Source organism: Colletes latitarsis, chromosome 8 (assembly GCF_051014445.1).
Source record: "Colletes latitarsis isolate SP2378_abdomen chromosome 8, iyColLati1, whole genome shotgun sequence".
Taxonomy (NCBI): Eukaryota; Metazoa; Arthropoda; class Insecta; order Hymenoptera; family Colletidae; genus Colletes; species Colletes latitarsis.
In genome coordinates this window covers 31,888,098-31,907,665 of record NC_135141.1, presented here as the reverse complement: position 1 = coordinate 31,907,665, position 19,568 = coordinate 31,888,098, and the positions used below count along the sequence as shown (strand labels likewise).

Genomic DNA, 19,568 nt, shown 5'->3' with positions numbered 1-19,568 from the left:
GACGAGAGAATTCAGGGAGTCGTTCGACGTTTCGTTATTTTTCTCCTCCCTGTCTGGTTCCACCGCGACGGAACACGTGCAGAGAAAGAGAGTCGTTTTCCTCGGAAAAGTCTTCGTGAATGTTTTCGTTCGTAACGTCCATGTTTTCTCCTTTCGAGCCACTGTTCCATTCCGAACTGTTTACACGAGCCTTTGCTCTTTCGGCGCGGACACGTTGCGCCGAATATTCCAACTGAATTCAGAGCCCGGGGAATCTGTGCGTTTTCGCGAAACCGGTGAAAGTTGAAAAATCGTCGGGAAAGCCCCTAAGAGACGCGCGGAGCCGACGAAGGTATTCGTCCCACCGATGGCTGTGACGAAAATGAAAAATGAGAGAAATTTTTCCCGAAAATCCCGAGTCCACTTTCTCCTTGCCCTCAAAGGATCCACGCCTCTGCTCTTTCTTCGAAGGAAAGGGACCCCCTGCCAGGCCTGGACCCTGACATCACCTCGAAAGGGTTAAAAATATTTTCCCAAATATAGTCTCCGTTTCGAACGGGCAAATATTTGTGCACGAGCATCATCGACGAACCTTACGCTTTCGATACAACACCATTGTTGCAACCCCTGTTGCAGGAAATTTTTTTGCCCATTTGCTATGTTTTCAACCAGAATATAGTGGTCGATGCGTTCCAGGCTCGAAGTGACTTTCCCTCGGAATAATAAGTAACTACTTCGGCGTGTTTTTTTTACTCTAATTCAGTGGTTCTTAACATTTCTTTTCTTCTCGCGAATTTTTGGCGTTCGGGCGGATCTCGTGGACCGCTTTTTCAGGATAACGTTTGTAAATATTAGTCGAACCGATGTTTTTCAAACCAGAGCTACCATAAATTTTCTCCAAAAACGCCCCGCTAAACAAGAATTTATGCTAGTCAGAAAAAGATTGCGGATCCGCGGTACAATTTTAACACCGTCAAGATAAAAATAAACGCGAAAGAGTTCTGCAGGCGTTTCCAGGTGTTTGAAAATTTTCGTTTATTACAGAGACTGGTAGAGCAGATCCGGAATGTCAATTTCATCTTGATAAATCGCTTCCACCAACATTTCAAAGTTTGCAAAGACCCCCACCATATTCGCCTTTTATCTATGTCGATAGCTTAGCCAAGAAAGTAAAAACAATATCGCTAATTATAGTACACAAGGTTATCGACGAAAGTGAATTCTAAAAGATAGAAATAAAAATTTTATAAAGATTATTAAGCCAAACTAATTCATTTCGTTGTGACAAGCTTGTAAAATTGACGACATTAATAAATAAAAAGTTTACAAATACGGTAATGAAAAAATGTAGGTTTGAATCAAAATGAACCAGGGGAGTTTGTCAAATATATGCAAGAGAAATAAATATTAAAAATTTTCGTGTTGATGCTCGGCCACCCCTGGGAAAAATTTTAATGGGAGATTCTAGAGGCCAAAATAAGACGAAAATCAAGAATACCAATTTGTTGATGAAGGCTTCGTTAAAAAGTTATTAACATTTAAAGTTCCGCCAGTACTGAATTTTTTTCTCGAAAATGCGCAAGATTTCGGGGGTATATCTGTTCACCAAAAATGATTGCAATTGACCCCCGCAACCGAAAATAATTTTTCCAAAACGATTTGAAATCTTTTTATTTCGTCGAAAAATTTCACACCTTCTCGAATTTTTTTCTAGAAAGTGGGTAGGATTTCGGGGGTATTCGTAATGACCAAAAATGATTGTAATTGACCCCCACAACTGAAAATAATTTTTCCAAAAAGATTTGAAATTTTTTTTTTCACCGAAAAATTTCAACACCTACTTGAATTTTTTTCTCGAAACTGAGTAGGATTTCGGGGGTATATCTATTGACCCAAAATGCTTGCAATTGACCCCTGCAACTAAAAATAATTTTTCCAAAACGATTTGAAATTTTTCATTTTCGTCGAAAAATTTAGGCACCTTCTCGAATTTTTTTCTCGAAACTGAGTAGGATTTCGGGGGTATGTCTATTGACCAAAAATGATTGTAATTGATCCCCGCAACCGAAAATAATTTTTCCAGGACGATTTGAAACTTTTTAATTTAATTGTTAATAACTTTTTAACGGAGCCTCCATCGACAAATTGGTATTCTTGATTTTCGTCTTATTTTGGCCTCTAGAATTTCCCATTAAAATTTTTCCCAGGGGAACGACATCAATAAATAAAAAATTTACAAATACGATAATGAAAAAATGTAGGTTTGGATCAAAATGAACCAGGGGAGTTCGCCAAATATGTGCAAGATAAATGAATATTAAAAATTTTCGTGTTCGGACCGAGAATCACTACTCTAACCCGTAAAAATATTCGTAATCTTCTAATCCGTGCTCGTGACTTTAAATACAGGGAATCACTGGTTCAAACGAAGACTCTTCGAAGCAGAGTATTCGTCACCTGGCTCCGGTTCGTATTGTACGAGCTAATACACGGGAATAGAGGTTTCAGAGGCAGATAATTAAAAGCAGAAAGTGAAACGCGGAGATAGGAGTTAAGATATTGGTGGAAGACGGTAGCCGCGAAGCGAGAACAGCGATACGAGAGACTAATTTCGTTGGGATTGGGGCAGGTCACAAGGTATTATCTCCTCCCTCCTGTGTCCCGAGAAGGAGAAGAAGGAGGAGAAGTAGGGGGAGGAGGAGGAGGAGGAGAAGAGGGACCGATAACGGGAGAAATTGCAAAATTATTTGAACAGCCGAATATCTCGGCGAGTTTACCGTCACCCGAGTGTCCCGTCGTCGAACGACCTTCGCGAGCTGGCTTGCGTAATATTTTTATCGGCCGAAATTACACACACGTACGGCATACGTTCACGCATGCACGCACGCGCGATCTCACTCTCTCCTTCTCTCTGGTTGTCTGTCCCACGGAGCTACCGAACGAGAGGAGCCAGGGGCACGTATTTCGGTTGGGCGAGTATGTACGCCACGCACTCTGGCGTACCAATCTCTTCTTTTTCTTTTTTACCCGTGCACGCGTGCCTGTGCACCTTGGATCACGCGTACGTACTTCCACAGTGGGTCACGAAAGCGTTCGATCGAAAAGTTTGGCCAACGACTCGCATAGGTTACGCGAGATTCTCGGGGAAGAGTCTGGGTTAGGTCGAATCGGTCTAATGTCACGGGAGAGGACAAACTCCGTCCGGGAACCGAGCACCCGAGTCAACCGTCGAAAAACGTTCGCGAGAATCGCGCTAAAATCCAATGTAAATATTGTCAGCGTTTGCCGCGCGAGAAATTTTAACCTATGCGTGTATCGTGATATCGAATAATTATCGTCTTCCGTCGATAACATCGTTGTTAATCTATTCTTTACGGACACCGATTCCCATATCGTTAGTAACTGTCGACGAGCGAAATATTTTTATGATCGAGGAACGAACGTTCTCGTAATTGTTTCGACACAAAGATTTCACATGCATTTTATTCTCGACAAGCAAAAAACAGTGAATGCTTTTGGCCCTTAGGAATTGCGATCAGGTTTCGAATAAAGTAAGGTTAAGAACAGAATTGCACATCGACACGTAGATATTGCGATTTACATTTATTAACTGTGACCGAAATATGTCGTTTCATAAATTATTGCAAAAAGTAAGAATTAGGGAACAACCTACGACGAGCGGCTCGTTTAACTCTTTCCTGCCAAGAATAATAACATCGTTAAGACCGATAAACGTATTAATTTCTCGCCAAACGTTATCGTTGGGATCGTCGTTTGACACGTTCGGTTCCATAATAATAATTTTCTCTGTATTTCGAACACTCGAGAAGAATCGATTTCGTGTTTGGTACTTTTCCTTGTCGGATTGGGGAGGAGGTTCGCTCGGACGGTCTCGCGTGAATATTAAACTCTTAATTAGGATGGAATTACCGTAAGGTCGACCTAGGTCTCGGCGAGAGAGCAAGAAGAAGGTCGACGATCGAAAATGAGACGACGTGGTGGTCGGTGGACCGTAAATTTCATGCTCGCGACGAAGGAAGATGTACGTTTCGCGCGTACGACTGTCATTGTTTCGTGCGGTTTTCGATTGCGCATAATGGCGGCCGAAATGGGCGCGAAAATAGAGAAACTCAGCAAGATGGACTCACGGTATCGTCTCATAAGATTCTTCTTGTAGGGTTTGGTGCCTGGTGGTCTGGACCTCGACCTCGTGGTACCGTCCTTTTGATTGTTGTCTGAACACGAGTCGTCCGAGTCTTCGGAGCAGGTACGATCCTCCCTCTCCTGGGAGTATTCGGTCGTCGTAGCGGCGACGAAGCATCCTCGTAACCTGAGCGCGGCCGCGGCATTCCCGTAGTCGTCGATCGGTTCCTTCCGGTCGTGATCCTGATCGTTCTCCTCTCTGGAGAACTCCGCGTAGTCTCCCACCCTAACGCTCAAGTCCAACGGTTGATCCTCGAGCATCGTTTCTACCGTTTGCCGCCTCCTCGTTTCTTCCTTGCTGCCAGTCTATCCGTGCGTAGATCCACGGTTACCACACAACTGTTGCCATTTTGATCTTCAACGATTTGCGTTCGACGCACGGTCGAAACAATAAAACATTACACTCGCCGATTCTCGCGATATTCGAGCGGACTTTTGTTGTTCGGCTCGTCGAAATATCACCGTCACTCGATAAAGAACACACGGTTTCCGCGATCAAAACGAACTGTACGATCGAACAACAGACAGAGAAAGGGAGAGAGAAAGAAAAATGGAGGAAATGTCACCGACCGAGATCTCCGAGTGTCTCTCGCGATCCAGGGCCACTTTGCTTTTCCCACCGATCGATCGACGGAAAACTCGATTACACTTGCAACGAAATCCGCGTGGAAACGCGATTAGAGAGCTCGAGTTCGAGCTCGGCGGGAACGAACGAAAGGAAAGAGGACAGACGTGTTCGTGGGAGGTATAACTCTTCCGGCGGTGTCTTCGTCCCGTGTGGCACGCGTGACGCACAGCCGGATACTCTACCGGCAGGCGGTCAGCTTCTCGCGGCAAACAGTTTTCGATACTAGCGACGTTCGCCGCGCCGCTCGGTTCGATCGGTCGATCGTTCCTGTCGTACGTTTCCTTCTGCTCGAGTCACCGGCGTCCTGGGTCGTTACACTTGTCGCGCGAGAAACGGTCTGACAGGCGCTGGGGTAAATCGCGGCAAGGTTTCACAACGACGGTCTATTCGGCCGGGGCCATCCAACGAAATATGTAAATCGGTTCGCGCGTAACCACTTACGGAGAAAAAAAATGCTCTCTCTCCTCGCTTCACTGTGCATGTACGTACGATACGCGGCGGTGTTCTCGCGGAGGAGCCAGCACAACAGGCAGAAGGAGAGAAAAAACGCGAGTGCAGAAACTATCGAAGCGTATCCACGTTCTCCGCGCCGAGGCTACGGTCGCCGGTGGCACACTGACTGACTCGGAACCGGGCTAGCCCGCTAGTCCAGACTCGTTCACTCACTACTCCAGACTCACACTCCAACTCCGCGCGACGGACTCGCTCTCGCTCGCGCTCGTGCACCGCACACTACTTCTCGAGCCACCAGTCGACCGCGTTCGGCACTTTCCGTCGGCCGACTTCGGTTCTTTTCGGGCCGTACGCCGCGCCTCGATCAGAGCCGCCGGCTTCACGTACACGAGTGGCACCCACACAATGGCGAGCCGTCCGTCGCTCGAGATGCGCGGATGCGTAGCCTACCGCAATGTTCGAGCTCGTGATGCCCTCCCTCCCCACTTTCTGCTCGAATCTCTCCCTCGTGTCTTTTTTCCCCCCCTTCGTCATTTTTTCCTCTTACTCGACTCTTTACCTCTGTCTCGCTCGCCGCGTCTTTTCCTCGTCCTTCGTTCACGCTCCCCGGACCCTTTTTCCTCCGTTTTTATCTCTCGCGAGCCGCGGCTATTATTTTTCCGTCTATTGGGATAGGACAGACGACGAAACGGTCCGCGGCGTTCGGCGCTGACGTAGCCGCTCTCGTGACATTAACCTTCGATGCTAGAAACGGCCGCGTGAAATACGAGTCGTTTAACCGGGAGCTTTTTTCAGAGCTGGGAGCGCGATGGTTCGAGGGAAGAGCCGAGACAGACACGCCTGGCTCGTTTGTTCAAGGTTCGCGACAATTTGTCGTCGCTCGGACACGATAGAAACCAGCCCGAGAGATCGGTTCTTTCGTGCGATGCGCGACGCGTTCGTTCGTGTCTCCTCGGTCCCTGACATTGTCTTCCCGAGGATGAATTCGAGCGGCGAGAGCAGGTTGCGCCGTGCTTGCATGTATAGCGTAGAGGAAGGCGCGGGCGCAGAAACGAGACTGGAACGATTGCGTATGCACGGTATACAATAGGTGAACGTGCGTACGAGGTCGCTGCGGAAAGGAACTTCCAATTCGACGTGTCTCGTTGCAGCCGGTAAATACAGGTGCAACCGAGAACGTCGGAAGTGTTTTTGCAACGGGGTATACAAAGCGAACCTTGAGAATGACCGATTTCGTAACCCCTCGCGGCTCTTTGGCGTCGCTTCTATTACAGCGTAACCCGAAACACGGTCGCAGAGGTTGCGAGATCGTGCAGTAAACGTTATGGTAAACATTCCTTCGGACATTTTCTTCGGTCCGGTTACATAAAAATACGTATTCGCGCGCTCGTCTTCCTTTAAATACGTTCACGCATTAACCCCTTAACTATTAGATATCTTTCAGATTTAGAATTTTAGTTAACGCGATTGGTCGTTTTTCAGCGACTCGCCTGGATCGTTTAAATGCCCTACTCTGTCGGTATCGGCCTCTTACCGAGCGCATTAGCAACATTACGAGCCGCGACCTATTAACACGAATAAAGGAAAATCTTGTCCTCTCTCCTTTCCCCCGGTTTGCAAAACTTTTTGCACGAGTGCACATTCTTTTACGATAAATCGCGCAACGCGTTTGGGCAGCGGTTTTTGTCTCGTTAACTCTTTGCAGCACGGCTGACCATCTAGAAATTGTCCACTCAAGCACAATGGTTACCATCAGTCTGATTCAACGGTTTACCCCATCTGTCGGTTGCCGCTCGTACGTAACAACGAATTTTATGGCTTTTCGAGTACGACTGACACCAATCTTCCATGTCCCCCGATTTTCTGAACGACTATTTCGCTGATTCGAACAACGACGATTTACAGTTATCAGCTTTCTGTATCGGATTTGTTTCTAGGCTACGTGCCAACGTGTTTTGTTGTCAATTACGGTATCGCGTCTAACGTTTTTCACGGAATAAAATGAAAATCGAAACGTACAGTCAGAGCAGGCGACGGTCGTTTAGAGGTTAGGAGGCGTCGGGCGTTGAATCTTTCGCGAGAACGTTCTCGATCGCCGCGGACGAAACGACAACGATAGGAATCGGACATAAATCGTGGCCGATTATCAGCCAGGCTCTTATCGGCTATCTGACAATGCGTGTGCGTGCGCGAGAGGCCTCGCCGCGCGAGAAAACGCCGCGATATCGTCTCGAGCGGTCGTCGTTCGATAAATCGCCTCGCTTTATGCCACGCTGACCGCGCGCCAGCGTGCATTATACCCCGGCGCTGACGATTTCGAGATTTCATCCTGGAAGCGTAACGAGCCACGAACAGGGTACAGGGCCTCCTCTCGACCGAGGGTTTCGACTTCCCCGATCCTTTTCCCCGATAACGAGAAAACTGGCTGGCCTTAATCGGGCTTCCTGCCGCCGCGGATGCGATTCCATTGTTGCCGAAAACGCAACACACACACACATACACGCTGGGAGGCCACGGAACATCGTTTTCACGCGTCGCGATCCAGCAACTTCGCGGAAGACGCTCGTACGGACGAGAATCGCGATTCTAACCTCTCTTTTTAGCAGGAATTTATATAATTATTTTTAACCGTGTATCTTTTCACGTTTCTATTTTATTTCAAACGATCGTATTATACAGGGTGTTTGGGTCCAAGGTGTTTTAAACAAGAATACCAATTTGTCGATGGAGGCTTGAAAAGTTGTTAACGTTTAAAGATCCGCTCGTACTGAATTTCTTTCTCGAAAATGCGCAAGATTTCCGGGGTATGTCTATTCACCAAAAATGATTGTAATTGACCCCCGCAACCGAAAATAATTTTTCCAGAACGATTTGAAATTTTTGAATTTTGTCGAAAAATTTGTCCACCTTCCTGAATTTTTTTCTCGAAAATGATTAGGATTTCGGGGGTATGTCTATTCACCAAAAATGGTTGTAATTGACCCCCGCAACCGAAAATAATTTTTCGAGAACGATTTGAAATTTTTGAATTTTGTCGAAAAATTTGTCCACCTTCCTGAATTTTTTTCTCGAAAATGATTAGGATTTCGGGGGTATGTCTGTTCACCAAAAATGGTTGTAATTGACCCCCGCAACCGAAAATAATTTTTCCAGAACGACGTGAAATTTTTGAATTTAATTGTTAATAACCTTTTAACGAAGCCTCTATCAAGAAATTGGTATTGTTGATTTTCGTCTTATTTTGGCCTCTAGAAACCCCCATTAAAATTTGTCCCATGGGTGGCTGCAACAATTTGACGGAAGACGCTCGTACGAACGACAATCGCGATTCTAACCTCTCTTCTAGCAAGAATTTATACAATTATTTTTAACCGTGTATCTTTTCACGTTTCTATTTTATTTGAAACGATCGCGTTAGATTAGCAACGAAAAACGTATACGAGTAAATATTTGGTTCGAGGGTGCAACAATTTCCTTGGAAGCGGTAGCGACCGATCCGTCTCGTATCAGGCCACGCTGTCGACCACGATAACTCCAAAGCGTTATCGTAGTTTGCACAGCTTCTGAATTACAGGAACCATCCGACGATTTAAATTTATCTCTAAACTGGGTCACCCTTTTAAGATCACGCTCTTTTTTCCCCCCCTGAAGACCCAGTCGGTTCGCGACGACGTTTGAGAATCGCTGCTCGCGTCGCTCGAGTGGCGATCGTCGCGATAATGATCGCGGCTCGTTCGTTATCTAGCGCTGTTTTAAAAATACAGCTTCGACGAATGCCGCGCCAAAGCGATCCGTGTTTTTGTAACAATATACGGTTGATAGGTGCCGAATGCTGCGATGTAGAGACAATCTTTTGTTTAGACCGACGAAGCCATCGAGCCGTGGGTGGCACGAGGCAGACTAAATACTCCATTGAAAGAGGTACATCGAAATAAACGAGAGATTCGATTCCGAATATTTTCCTTGCCCACTGATCGAACAAAACCTCCAACCTACTTCTTCCACTGTGGCGAATAAAATTCCACGAAATATGTTTCAGCGCTGGACGGTCACCTAACCTACAAATCGATCAGCTGCGTTCGAGGATCCGAAACAAGATGGACTGGAACTACAAAATTATCTTGTGAGAAATTCCACCGAGCTCGCGGAGGGTTGATATTTATTTTCCGTCGAGATATTCCCCAGCTATCGTTCCTCCATCTTTCGGACGACAAACGGACCATCGTCTCTCGAATCGATGAAGTCATCTACCAAGATTTTCGACGTCGACGAGAGTTTCGAAAAAACTCGCGGATCCTCTTTCGGGAGTGCCCGCGAGGAATTTCTAGACATTTTCGAACGCGAAAGATTCGCCGAGTTTCGCAATACCGTAGCACAAAGAGGCTCTTGCCCCCTCCTATTCATAAACAAATGTATTCTGAAAATAATGAGAATCACGACGTTGGTTATTGTTTAAATATTGTATAACCGCACTTATTACGCGTTATGCTTCCATGTACACTGCATATTTTCCTTCTTCCACAGCGAATAAAGTCGTTGAATAAAAAAATAAAAGAGCGTATTACTTATTCCCTCTCCTAATGCACGCACCTTGCGTACGGAGGTTCAACGCGTTGATCGCCATGCGTATCCAATTCGATACGCAGCTATGTGGGCCCTCCAGGGTGCCCACGTGTATCAATTTGAACAGACATTTCTCATTTACTATCCATTTGTATACGAACCGAGAGCCCTGCACGTTACGCGTGGCATCGCGGACACTCGAGGGATCTATCAATTTAACTCGAGGAGAGTTTAAAAGGTACGCGGCATTAAGCGAGTATTGCTGCCTAGGCTGCCATTTCTTCGGCCTTTTTCTGTGATTCTTTTTTTAACGACAGGTAGATTGTTTTGTACCTGGGAAAAATTTTAATGGGAGATTCTAGAGGCCAAAATAAGACGAAAATCAAGAATACCAATTTCTTGATGAAGGCCTCGTTAAAAAGTTATTAATACTTAAAGTTCCGCCCGTACTGAATTTTTTTCTCGAAAATGCGCAACATTTCGGGGGTATGTCTGTTCACCAAAAATGATTGCAATTGACCCCCGCAACCGAAAATAATTTTTTTAGTATGATTTGAAATTTTTTAATTTCGTCTAAAAATTTCAGTACTTTCTCGAATTTTTTTCTCGAAAGTGGGTAGGATTTCAGGGGTATGTGTAATGACCAAAAATGATTGTCATTGACCCCCGCAAACGAAAATAATTTTTTTAGTATGATTTGAAATTTTTCAATTTCGTCTAAAAATTTCAGTACTTTCTCGAATTTTTTTCTCGAAAGTGGGTAGGATTTCAGGGGTATGTGTAATGACCAAAAATGATTGCAATTGACCCCCGCAACCGAAAATAATTTTTTTAGTATGATTTGAAATTTTTTAATTTCGTCTAAATATTTCAGTACTTTCTCGAATTTTTTTCTCGAAAGTGGGTAGGATTTCGGAGGTATGTGTAATGACCAAAAATGATTGTCATTGACCCCCGCAAACGAAAATAATTTTTTTAGTATGATTTGAAATTTTTCAATTTCGTCTAAAAATTTCAGTACTTTCTCGAATTTTTTTCTCGAAAGTGGATAGGATTTCGGAGGTATGTGTAATGACCAAAAATGATTGTCATTGACCCCCGCAAACGAAAATAATTTTTTTAGTATGATTTGAAATTTTTCAATTTCGTCTAAAAGTTTCAGTACTTTCTCGAATTTTTTTCTCGAAAGTGGGTAGGATTTCAGGGGTATGTGTAATGACCAAAAATGATTGTCATTGACCCCCGCAAACGAAAATAATTTTTTTAGTATGATTTGAAATTTTTCAATTTCGTCTAAAAATTTCAGTACTTTCTCGAATTTTTTTCTCGAAAGTGGATAGGATTTCGGAGGTATGTGTAATGACCAAAAATGATTGTCATTGACCCCCGCAAACGAAAATAATTTTTTTAGTATGATTTGAAATTTTTCAATTTCGTCTAAAAGTTTCAGTACTTTCTCGAATTTTTTTCTCGAAAGTGGGTAAGATTTCAGGGGTATGTGTAATGACCAAAAATGATTGTAATTGACCCCCGCAGCCGAAAATAATTTTTCCGTGGATAAGATTTCGGAGGTATGCGTAATGGTAAAAATCCTCGCGGCTGGTCAACGCGCTGAAAGAGCTGCATGCCTTTGACGCGGAGTAAAACGACGTTTCGCTCGCAGCCGACCTAATAAAAGATCACTTTCTGCGATTCGAGAGACATCGAGGACGCGCCGGCGTCGCCGCCTCCGCGACGAAAGGAAGCGAGGAACGCGCGGCGTTAAAGGGTTCCGGAGGCGGCGGCACGGCACCGTGCGCTCCGTCGTCGTGGTCCTCGATTTGTCGTTCCGTGGACGCGAGAGGGACAGGCCGGGGGGGAGTTATTTTAGCGCAAAAACGGCCGTCGTTGCAGGCCTGGTAGAGAAAACCTCGGTAACTCTCGCCGATCTCGGAACGGGACGACGCCCAATCCAGGAAAACTACGATTTCTAATCCATCACGGCCGCTCTCGTCGAGAGCGTTTCTTCGACGCGACGGGACGTCACTTTCTGCGCATCCTCCGACTATCTGCACTCTATTTCCGTTCCTGATGCACGCCCGTGTGCGGGAAACACTTTTATCTGACCTACGTGGACGCGATTTCAGCGAACGCCGCCCCATTGTTCCCACACGGACGGATAACCACCTTATCGCGATCTCTTAGACGCCTATCGACGAATTAACCCCTCTCGACGGCCATTTTGGTAATTTACGTAATCCTCCGTTGGTTCGTTATTTCTTAAGGGGTGAGGTAACTCTAGCGGTATGGAAAACAAGGCAATTTTTTAAGCTACAATGAAGAAAAAGTAAGCAGTAATATTTAATAATATTTATTCGGAAGAAACCGTGCCTAACCCATACGCCCAATTGATCGGAACTTGAAACACGATATGGAATATCGATATTTACGAGTTCGACTCGTGATATTCATGTTTCGTTGAAACGTCGATGTCAGACTCCCGAAAACAGTGCAAAATAGAATATGTATTCAAATAATATTCGCGTGTTCTGCGATTTTAAATATGGGATCTGACATCAACAAGGGTTAAATTAATAATATTGTAAATTGTATAAGCATTCCTAAAGAGTCCGAAAGAAAGCGAAATGACCGGGGGAGAGTGTCTCGAAATTTCCGGCGAACTTTCGTTGGAGCGGCTGGCTCGCGAAACCGCGATTTTAATTTGTTGTTGGAAGGCTCGGATGGAGGAGGGGTACGAGGGGACGAAAGAGCCGAGGAAGAGAGTATTAGCCGGCGATTCAGGCCGAGACTAACGCGCACTTTTCCCCGACAACACGTTTCTCCCGTGGACGCGGATGATTTCTTCCCTCCGCGCGACGTTTCTTTTTCTGCGTCCTTCCTGCGACCGGCTAGATTCGATCGGACGCAGCGGGCGCGCGCCGTTTCGTGCCCGATCGGGCGGCCGGTTGCCATGCCGAACGGAGCCCGTTGCCGGTGCCCCGAGTGCCAGAAACCGTGAAGGAGCCTCTCCGTGATCGGGACTTTCCAAGGACACCGAGGGTGCGTGGCGCGACGCGTGCGTGTCGGCCGCCGTTTTCCTTTTCGCGGGCGCAAAATCATAAGCCGCGGCGAGAGAGAAAAGCCAGACGGACCGCGTCTACTGGGCGAAATCGCCGCCACGTTCCACATAACACATCGTCCATTTACGCCAATTTCCCTATCGTGAGGATATTTTTCTCTCTCGCCGCGCGGGCCACCGCTTTCTTCGTCGTCTCCCCGCCGCCCCGGACCCCCTCCGGTAATAATCCAATTAAAAAGTACGCCGATCGACGCTCGGATAACTCCGCGATCGCTTTTACCCGCCTATTAGCAACGCGTCGCGTGAAACCGACGATTTTCGATCATTCCCGATTAATAAATTAACAGGCTCTGGGTCAGCCAACGTCCTACCTAACAATGGAGACCAACTGTCCTCTTTCCAATCCAAAAGTGCAATTACGGAGCGATCCGATCGAACGAGAATTTTAGCAGATCCAATTTCGACTAGCTCTTCTACCGAACGGTTTAGTGGGTGAAAGTTCGAACATCCTTCTCGAAAGTGAAAACTTTTGTATTTCACGTCTACAGAAATGGGTCTACGGTTCGCGACTTTCATTTTCTCCGACGGAGAAGCACAAGCGGAGGAAACGCGCATCCCATTTCAAGGCCTTCGTTGGATTCGTTGCACCTCTCGTAGCTTTTAATATCTTTGATAAAAAGATATAACTTCTGTGGTCTCTTAAATATTGTTAGAAAGCGACCTGCGGCGAAAGCATTTTTTTCGGTGGTTGCAGGAACCGGCGAGCTCTCTATTCGTGCGGAGGAACACGAAAAGCAGAGGAGGAGAATCGACGGGTTGGTATTAGGTGGAGGAAAAGGGAAACGAAGGGAGGAGGACGCACGACCGCGACCACGACTACGACGAAGAAGAAGAAGAAGAATCCCCCTTAGCTCGCATCCGCGAGAACCGGAAAGATTCCCTCGATCCGCTACGAACGGCTTCCAAGGTCCGCAGTCCGTATTCGAACGAGCCCAAGACGCGCTCGCGCGCGCTCTGCGAACTCACACCAGCGAGACCCCGGCCTGGACTCACGAACGTCGCGCGCGCGCTTCAGACGCACGTCCGGCCAAACGAGCCGCGAGGTTATTGTTTAAAGCGTTCCCCTTTATTGTGTCTACAATGTGCTCGGTCACACGCGGCCGGAACACAACCACCCGCCGCCGCGGCCCCCCGCCTCGGTAAACGCTCTTTTTATTTTATTATTCCGTTCGGTTGCTGCACCTCGCGTCGTCGACGCCGACGCTCTGGGCGTTGCCCGCGCGCCAGAGGGCTTTTCGCGAGCGTCAAACGTCGCTTCGAAACGAGAGACGCTCGCATTTACAGCCGGATGCGTCGCGCCGCCAGCCACGATTCAATCCCCACCTCTTCCGACGCGACGATCGAATATTCTTTCAAATTTACAAACAAATCCAAACGTGTAACTTTTTCTTTCGATACGCGCGCAATCAGCGTCCGCGGATCTAGAGTTGCACGCGAACGAGCCAAGTCTTTCGTCGGTAATTACCCTCTCCACCCTGCCGTTGCTCGACCTCGTCGCCGTTTTCCTGCGTTTCGAGGCGCGTAAGATTTTCGCGATCCGCGAGTCGTTCTCACGCGGCCGTTTCCCGCGCGCCACTGTCCACGTTCCAGCGAAGATCGCAATCGGTTCGAACGCCTCCGTTACACGCGCACACGCACGCAACGGGCATAACTCATTCGCGCGCGGCGTTTACGCGCGGGAATAATTTGGCGGTGCGCGCTGGCTGGCCGCGCGGCCGTAAACGCGTTATCGAAGCCTCATCTCGAGACGCGAGGCGCGCGCACCTGCGCGGTCCGATCGAGAGACGCGTTTAACGCGTGCACGTCCCCTCACTGCCCGCCCCCCTCGCCCAAGGGCAAGCCGGTCCCCGCGGGGCACGGAGCGGACACTGAGGCAGGTCCGGGCACGGGCCCCGATTATTGCTAAAACGATCTTCGTTATTGTGTCTACAATGTCGATCGCTGCCGCGCACGGCTTGGCACGGTTCCACGTACTGCTCGTAATCGTTCGAAACGAAACTCTACATGGGGCGAGCAGAGTAACCGAACCGACGAGTTCCTATGCAACATTGTTACTTGTTTCGGGGTCCTGAGATGGAATGAAAAGACAGTCTAGATAGACCGTAATCCCTAATGCGATACTACCACCACTGTCTTTTCGCCGGTTCTCGGCAGGAAGTTAAATCGCGTTTAACGTACCGGCGCGTTCTCGCCCACGAATTCCTCGTTGGCTATTTATAAAGTCACGGGGGCTATATTTATCGCGATGGTCGCGAATTATCGGTGGTAGGGGCTGGAAAAAGGAGGATCTCGTTCGATCTATGATCCGTGCCACGGCGGCTATCAATAAACGTAAATCGTTGGAGGCGCGATAGGGATACGGAACGTGCCAACTTGGCAAACCTCGGTTTCTTCCTAGTGCCGCGACCGCGCGCGTGTTCACCCTCTGTTTCGCGACGGATTTCCCTCGGGGCAGGCGATTTTCTGGCGCGAGACGCCGCCTTCCTTTATCAGGCGCGAGCACGCGTATCGGACTCGCGCGCCGAGAGGAAGACAAATCGTCCACCGCGGGCGATCGTCGAACGCGACGAATCACCGACGCGGTTAAATAGGGGATATACGCAACAACGATTTATTCCACGACGAGTCGTACGTCCAGTTGCAACGATACACCGACCATGCAGCGACGATTTGTTGCACGATAGTTGCACCGTCGTGTTGCCACTAATATCGAACATGGTTGCCACGACCCGTACACCAACCACGTACAGTTTACGACTACTTATAGACGTTCGAGAAAAACTGCCCATGGACCATTAAATATACGCATCCTCGAAGAATTTGTTCCTGGCTATACTCTCTTCAACGTGATCGGAAAGCAGATGGATAGTTGTGCCTTTGTTCGTCGACTGTTTTTCGTACATAATTTTGTTTAGATATGTTCGTACAAAGAATGACCACGAGATAGAATAGATTTGTTTTACGAATAAAAATGTGTTAATTTTGATATATAAGACTCGATAATGTAGCCTCGTGATCGTGCGACATTAAGAATTGTAACGAGTCAGGCACAAGGGGTTAATATCGATTGAGTAAATAAAATTCTAGCGGGCGAAACGTTCGCGAAGAAATAATTCTCGGGAGAAGGCTGTAGCCTAATCGAAAGTCCTCGAAGCGCGATGGTCGCGGTTCCCGTGGAGGAATCTGACGCGTCGGAGGCACACGTCCCTTCGAGTCGCGGTGCCCAAAGATCGCGTCGTATCTCTTTCTCGAAGGCGGCAGGAGCGCCCGGAGGAAGCGGAGGAGGAGGAGGAGGAGGAGGAGAGAGGAGGCACGGGTCTCGCGCAAGTACATATACGCGCAAACCGTGTCCTCTAGGAGAGGAGAACGCGAGCGTAGAGTCGCGTGCATGCTAGCGGTCGGTTGCATGTGCGAGAGTCCCGAGCGACGGCTTGGAAAGGGGAAGTCGTCGACGGCCGAGGATCGAGAGAACGAGCCGAAGAACGACGAGGAGGAGGAGGAGGAGGAGGAGACGCACGGCGCGGGGCTAGAAGAGAGGAAGGGGAGGAGGGCGGACGGACAGACGGACGGACTCGAGAGGTGCAGCGAACTCTCCCAAGGCCTGCGTACCCCCACCGAGCCCGCAACTGCAACTGCAACTCTCGCGGACCGAGTCGAAGGAGCCGAGAGAGTCGAGGGAGCCGTGCAACGCGCACACACTCAGCGAACCAACGCGACGACACGCTCGCCGAGAGGGACAGAGAGGGCAGATAGGACCGCGGCGATAGAGGAAAGAGCCAGAGACCGCCGGATGGCTAGAGCCGACCAAGGTGCTACCAGCAAGACCGACACCTTCCGCGAGTCTTATTTTTCACATCCTGCTGGACGCCGACCTATTTTTAAGGCGATGCCCCGACCAACAGAAAAACCCTCGTCGTTCCTGCACAGACTCTGCCCAGGAAGAACGAGTCTCCGTTGCTTAGTTCCTAACAAACGCGCGAGACGATTATTTTTCATACAGAACAAGCGCAAACAGGTTCGGTACTGCAGGCACGCCAGCCTTATAAGGAAATTTGGAAATTTCGTCTAACCTTTAACCGGGAAAAACGTATAGCTAAACTATATTTTCGATCACTTTCGTCGCTGGCTATACCGTTAAAGGTTAAACATTACTCATCGTGCGTCACGACTATTTTATAGAATATTGTAACGAAAAAAACGTCCAGGCAGACGTAAACAAACGAAAAGCGTCAACAAGTGAGCGTTTCGGTTGATCGATCTTCCCCGCGGGCAAGCCCGCGATAGAACTCTCGGGACGCATCCTTGGAATCGTATCCTCCTCCTATCCTTCGCGTTTCCATGCCTCCTCAAACATTGACGTCACAGAGTGCACCGTCGTCGCGAGCGCCAGTCGAGCCGACGAACGTCCGACGAATTTCAATCTCCCCCGGAACGATTTCGAACGCGTCGTGCATTTTCAAGAGGCACGACGGAACGGACAAGAGGGAGGGGAGGAGGTGGTGGAACGGTGAAAAACACAGACCGAGGGTGACGTTACGTACGAGACGCGCGACCGACCGAGCGAGTCCCCTTTCGTTCGCGCAAAAATACGCTTCATTTGTGTCACGGCGCGGGCACGCTCGCGAGCGCGGCTGTCATGCACGCTGCGTCATGCGACGCGGTTAAAAGTGACTCAGGGTTTTATTTCCTGCTTCGAGTTCTAGTTAACGGCTACAGCGGGCACGCGAATCGATACCGAACGGTTCCTCTCGCGAGACGAGCGCGAAAAAATTGCCCGAGGAAGCGTCCGGTGTCGCGTTACGGAGACCTAACCTGTACCTAACCTCTGCCGTGCTCCGACACGTGTTTCTTACGTTTGCCAGACGATATCGCGAGTTCTCGCGCGAGGAGTTAAGAATCACTGCTATAGAATGCTTTTTATCGCCTCGACCATACCTCCGCCAACAGTTGGGTCGTCGAAAAGTCGATAGCACGATCCTCCGGTGTCTGCTACAGTTTTTCTCGCAACGACTCTCCAGAGACCTTTTTACGCCCGAAGTAGATTCCCTGAAACTGTACTCGGTGGCCCAGCGTTTGTACAGTTCGATATCGTTGCTTCGGCGAAGGTTCTTTAGCGCGAAACGGCTCTCGTTTTCGACGAGCGGACAGCAGACCTAACCTAACCCTAATACCGAGAGGGAGCTCTCGATCGGTCGTTCGAGTTCTCGATTTTTTAAATCGAGTGCTCGCTACGACTCGGCTCGACTCGTTTCGCTCTCGCGCGCGACTCGTCCTTCTCCTCGAGTTGCTTGTTTTTCTTCTTTCTCTCCCGGAGTGGCTCCGGCTCGTTAAATTCGCTCGCTGGCGTAACCTGTCGCGGAATTTTCGACCGAAGAATTAATGAGAATTAGGACGAACATCAAACGGTCGGTTTTCCTCGTTTTCTTTTCTTTTTCCCAAAACCTACCGTTTTTATTTCCTCGAGAGGCCACCGTACCGGTAGACGAAATTTAACGGACTCTCTCGTCGAGTTTCTCAGAATTCTACTGTACAAATATGCTTGCCCTGTTAGATTCACTTATAGTCGAATACCTAAGCAGCAACGATCGACATTTTAATTTCAGGAAGCTGTATCATCGATGCTAAATAAATATTCTTAAACAGACTACGTCTTGACTTTCCCTGCCTGTGTTATTTTTATTCCATAATTATATCGGTTCTCCAGCTGATTATTACAGAAGAACTCGGCATGGAAGTTGATCCTCGTCGATGTCAAAACAATATAATCGTTCCGCTGGCGCGCGTTATCGCCTCGTTTCGGTGGCTGCGTGTTTATCCGCGTTTGCGTCTGTCCCGTTCGTCTGGAAAATTCCAGCAGCAAAGTTTTCCGCGGTAATTCCAAGACAAACACCGGTGGTTGCGTAATCGAGACACGCTCGGGAACCCGCCCCACGTGGGACCTCGCGAAACGCAACTCTGAATTTGAATTTCCCGCCTAGGCCGCGGAGAACAAAGGAACAAAGGGAATCATTTGCCCCGGTCGAACCTATCGAGTTAGAAAACCGGAGACTAGTACGAGATTCCATAGATATCGTTTGTTGCGTATCGTACGCGAGTGAAAAGCGATTGATTTTAAAATGGAACGAAGAAAATCGATCGACAGCGGTGGAAAAGGTTTCGCGGACAGCGGAGCCGTTCCCCCGTCGTGGAACAAGATGACGCGTTTGGTGTCGGTCGGATCGACTGCTCGAAGTGGCACACGCGATCGGAGCCACAGGTGATCTCACAGGTGGAAATCGACGATGCGTTGGGTATCTGCGTGCGCCGCGGATCGAAAGTGAGATCGGGATCGCGTTTGGTTGGCTAGGCGAGAGGCTCGCGACTGGCGGTGCAACGGGTCTGGTTAAGGAGATAGCCAGAGGCTTCGCACGAGACTCGCGACGACATTTCGGGCCGGTAAAACGCGCGCGTGTGATCCACCGGTCCTGCATTGGCGCGCGCGGCCACGTATGCGTGCACGTGCAGCGCGCTCGTTCGGTGCACATACGCGGCACAGCGAGCAGCTCGTTCGCCACGCTAGCCCTGGCCTAGATAAGCCGACTATGTACTCGGGCTTTGCATCGTTGCATCGCTTTAAGCCCGACT

General features: G+C 48.4%; 1 protein-coding gene across 6 annotated transcripts in view; it reads right to left on the bottom strand.

Moving 5' to 3' along the window:
• Window positions 1-19,568, bottom strand: part of Eip74ef (Ecdysone-induced protein E74) — a 189,865-nt gene that overhangs the window by 68,441 nt on the left and 101,856 nt on the right. The window contains exon 1 of one of the 6 annotated variants that reach the window (XM_076771078.1): window positions 4,128-5,697. The exons of the other annotated variants lie outside the window; for them this stretch is intronic. Coding sequence (XP_076627193.1) covers window positions 4,128-4,443 — 316 coding nt within the window. The 5' untranslated portion in view covers window positions 4,444-5,697. Of the gene's footprint in view, window positions 1-4,127; window positions 5,698-19,568 lie in introns of those variants that run through there. 6 annotated transcript variants of the gene reach the window in all.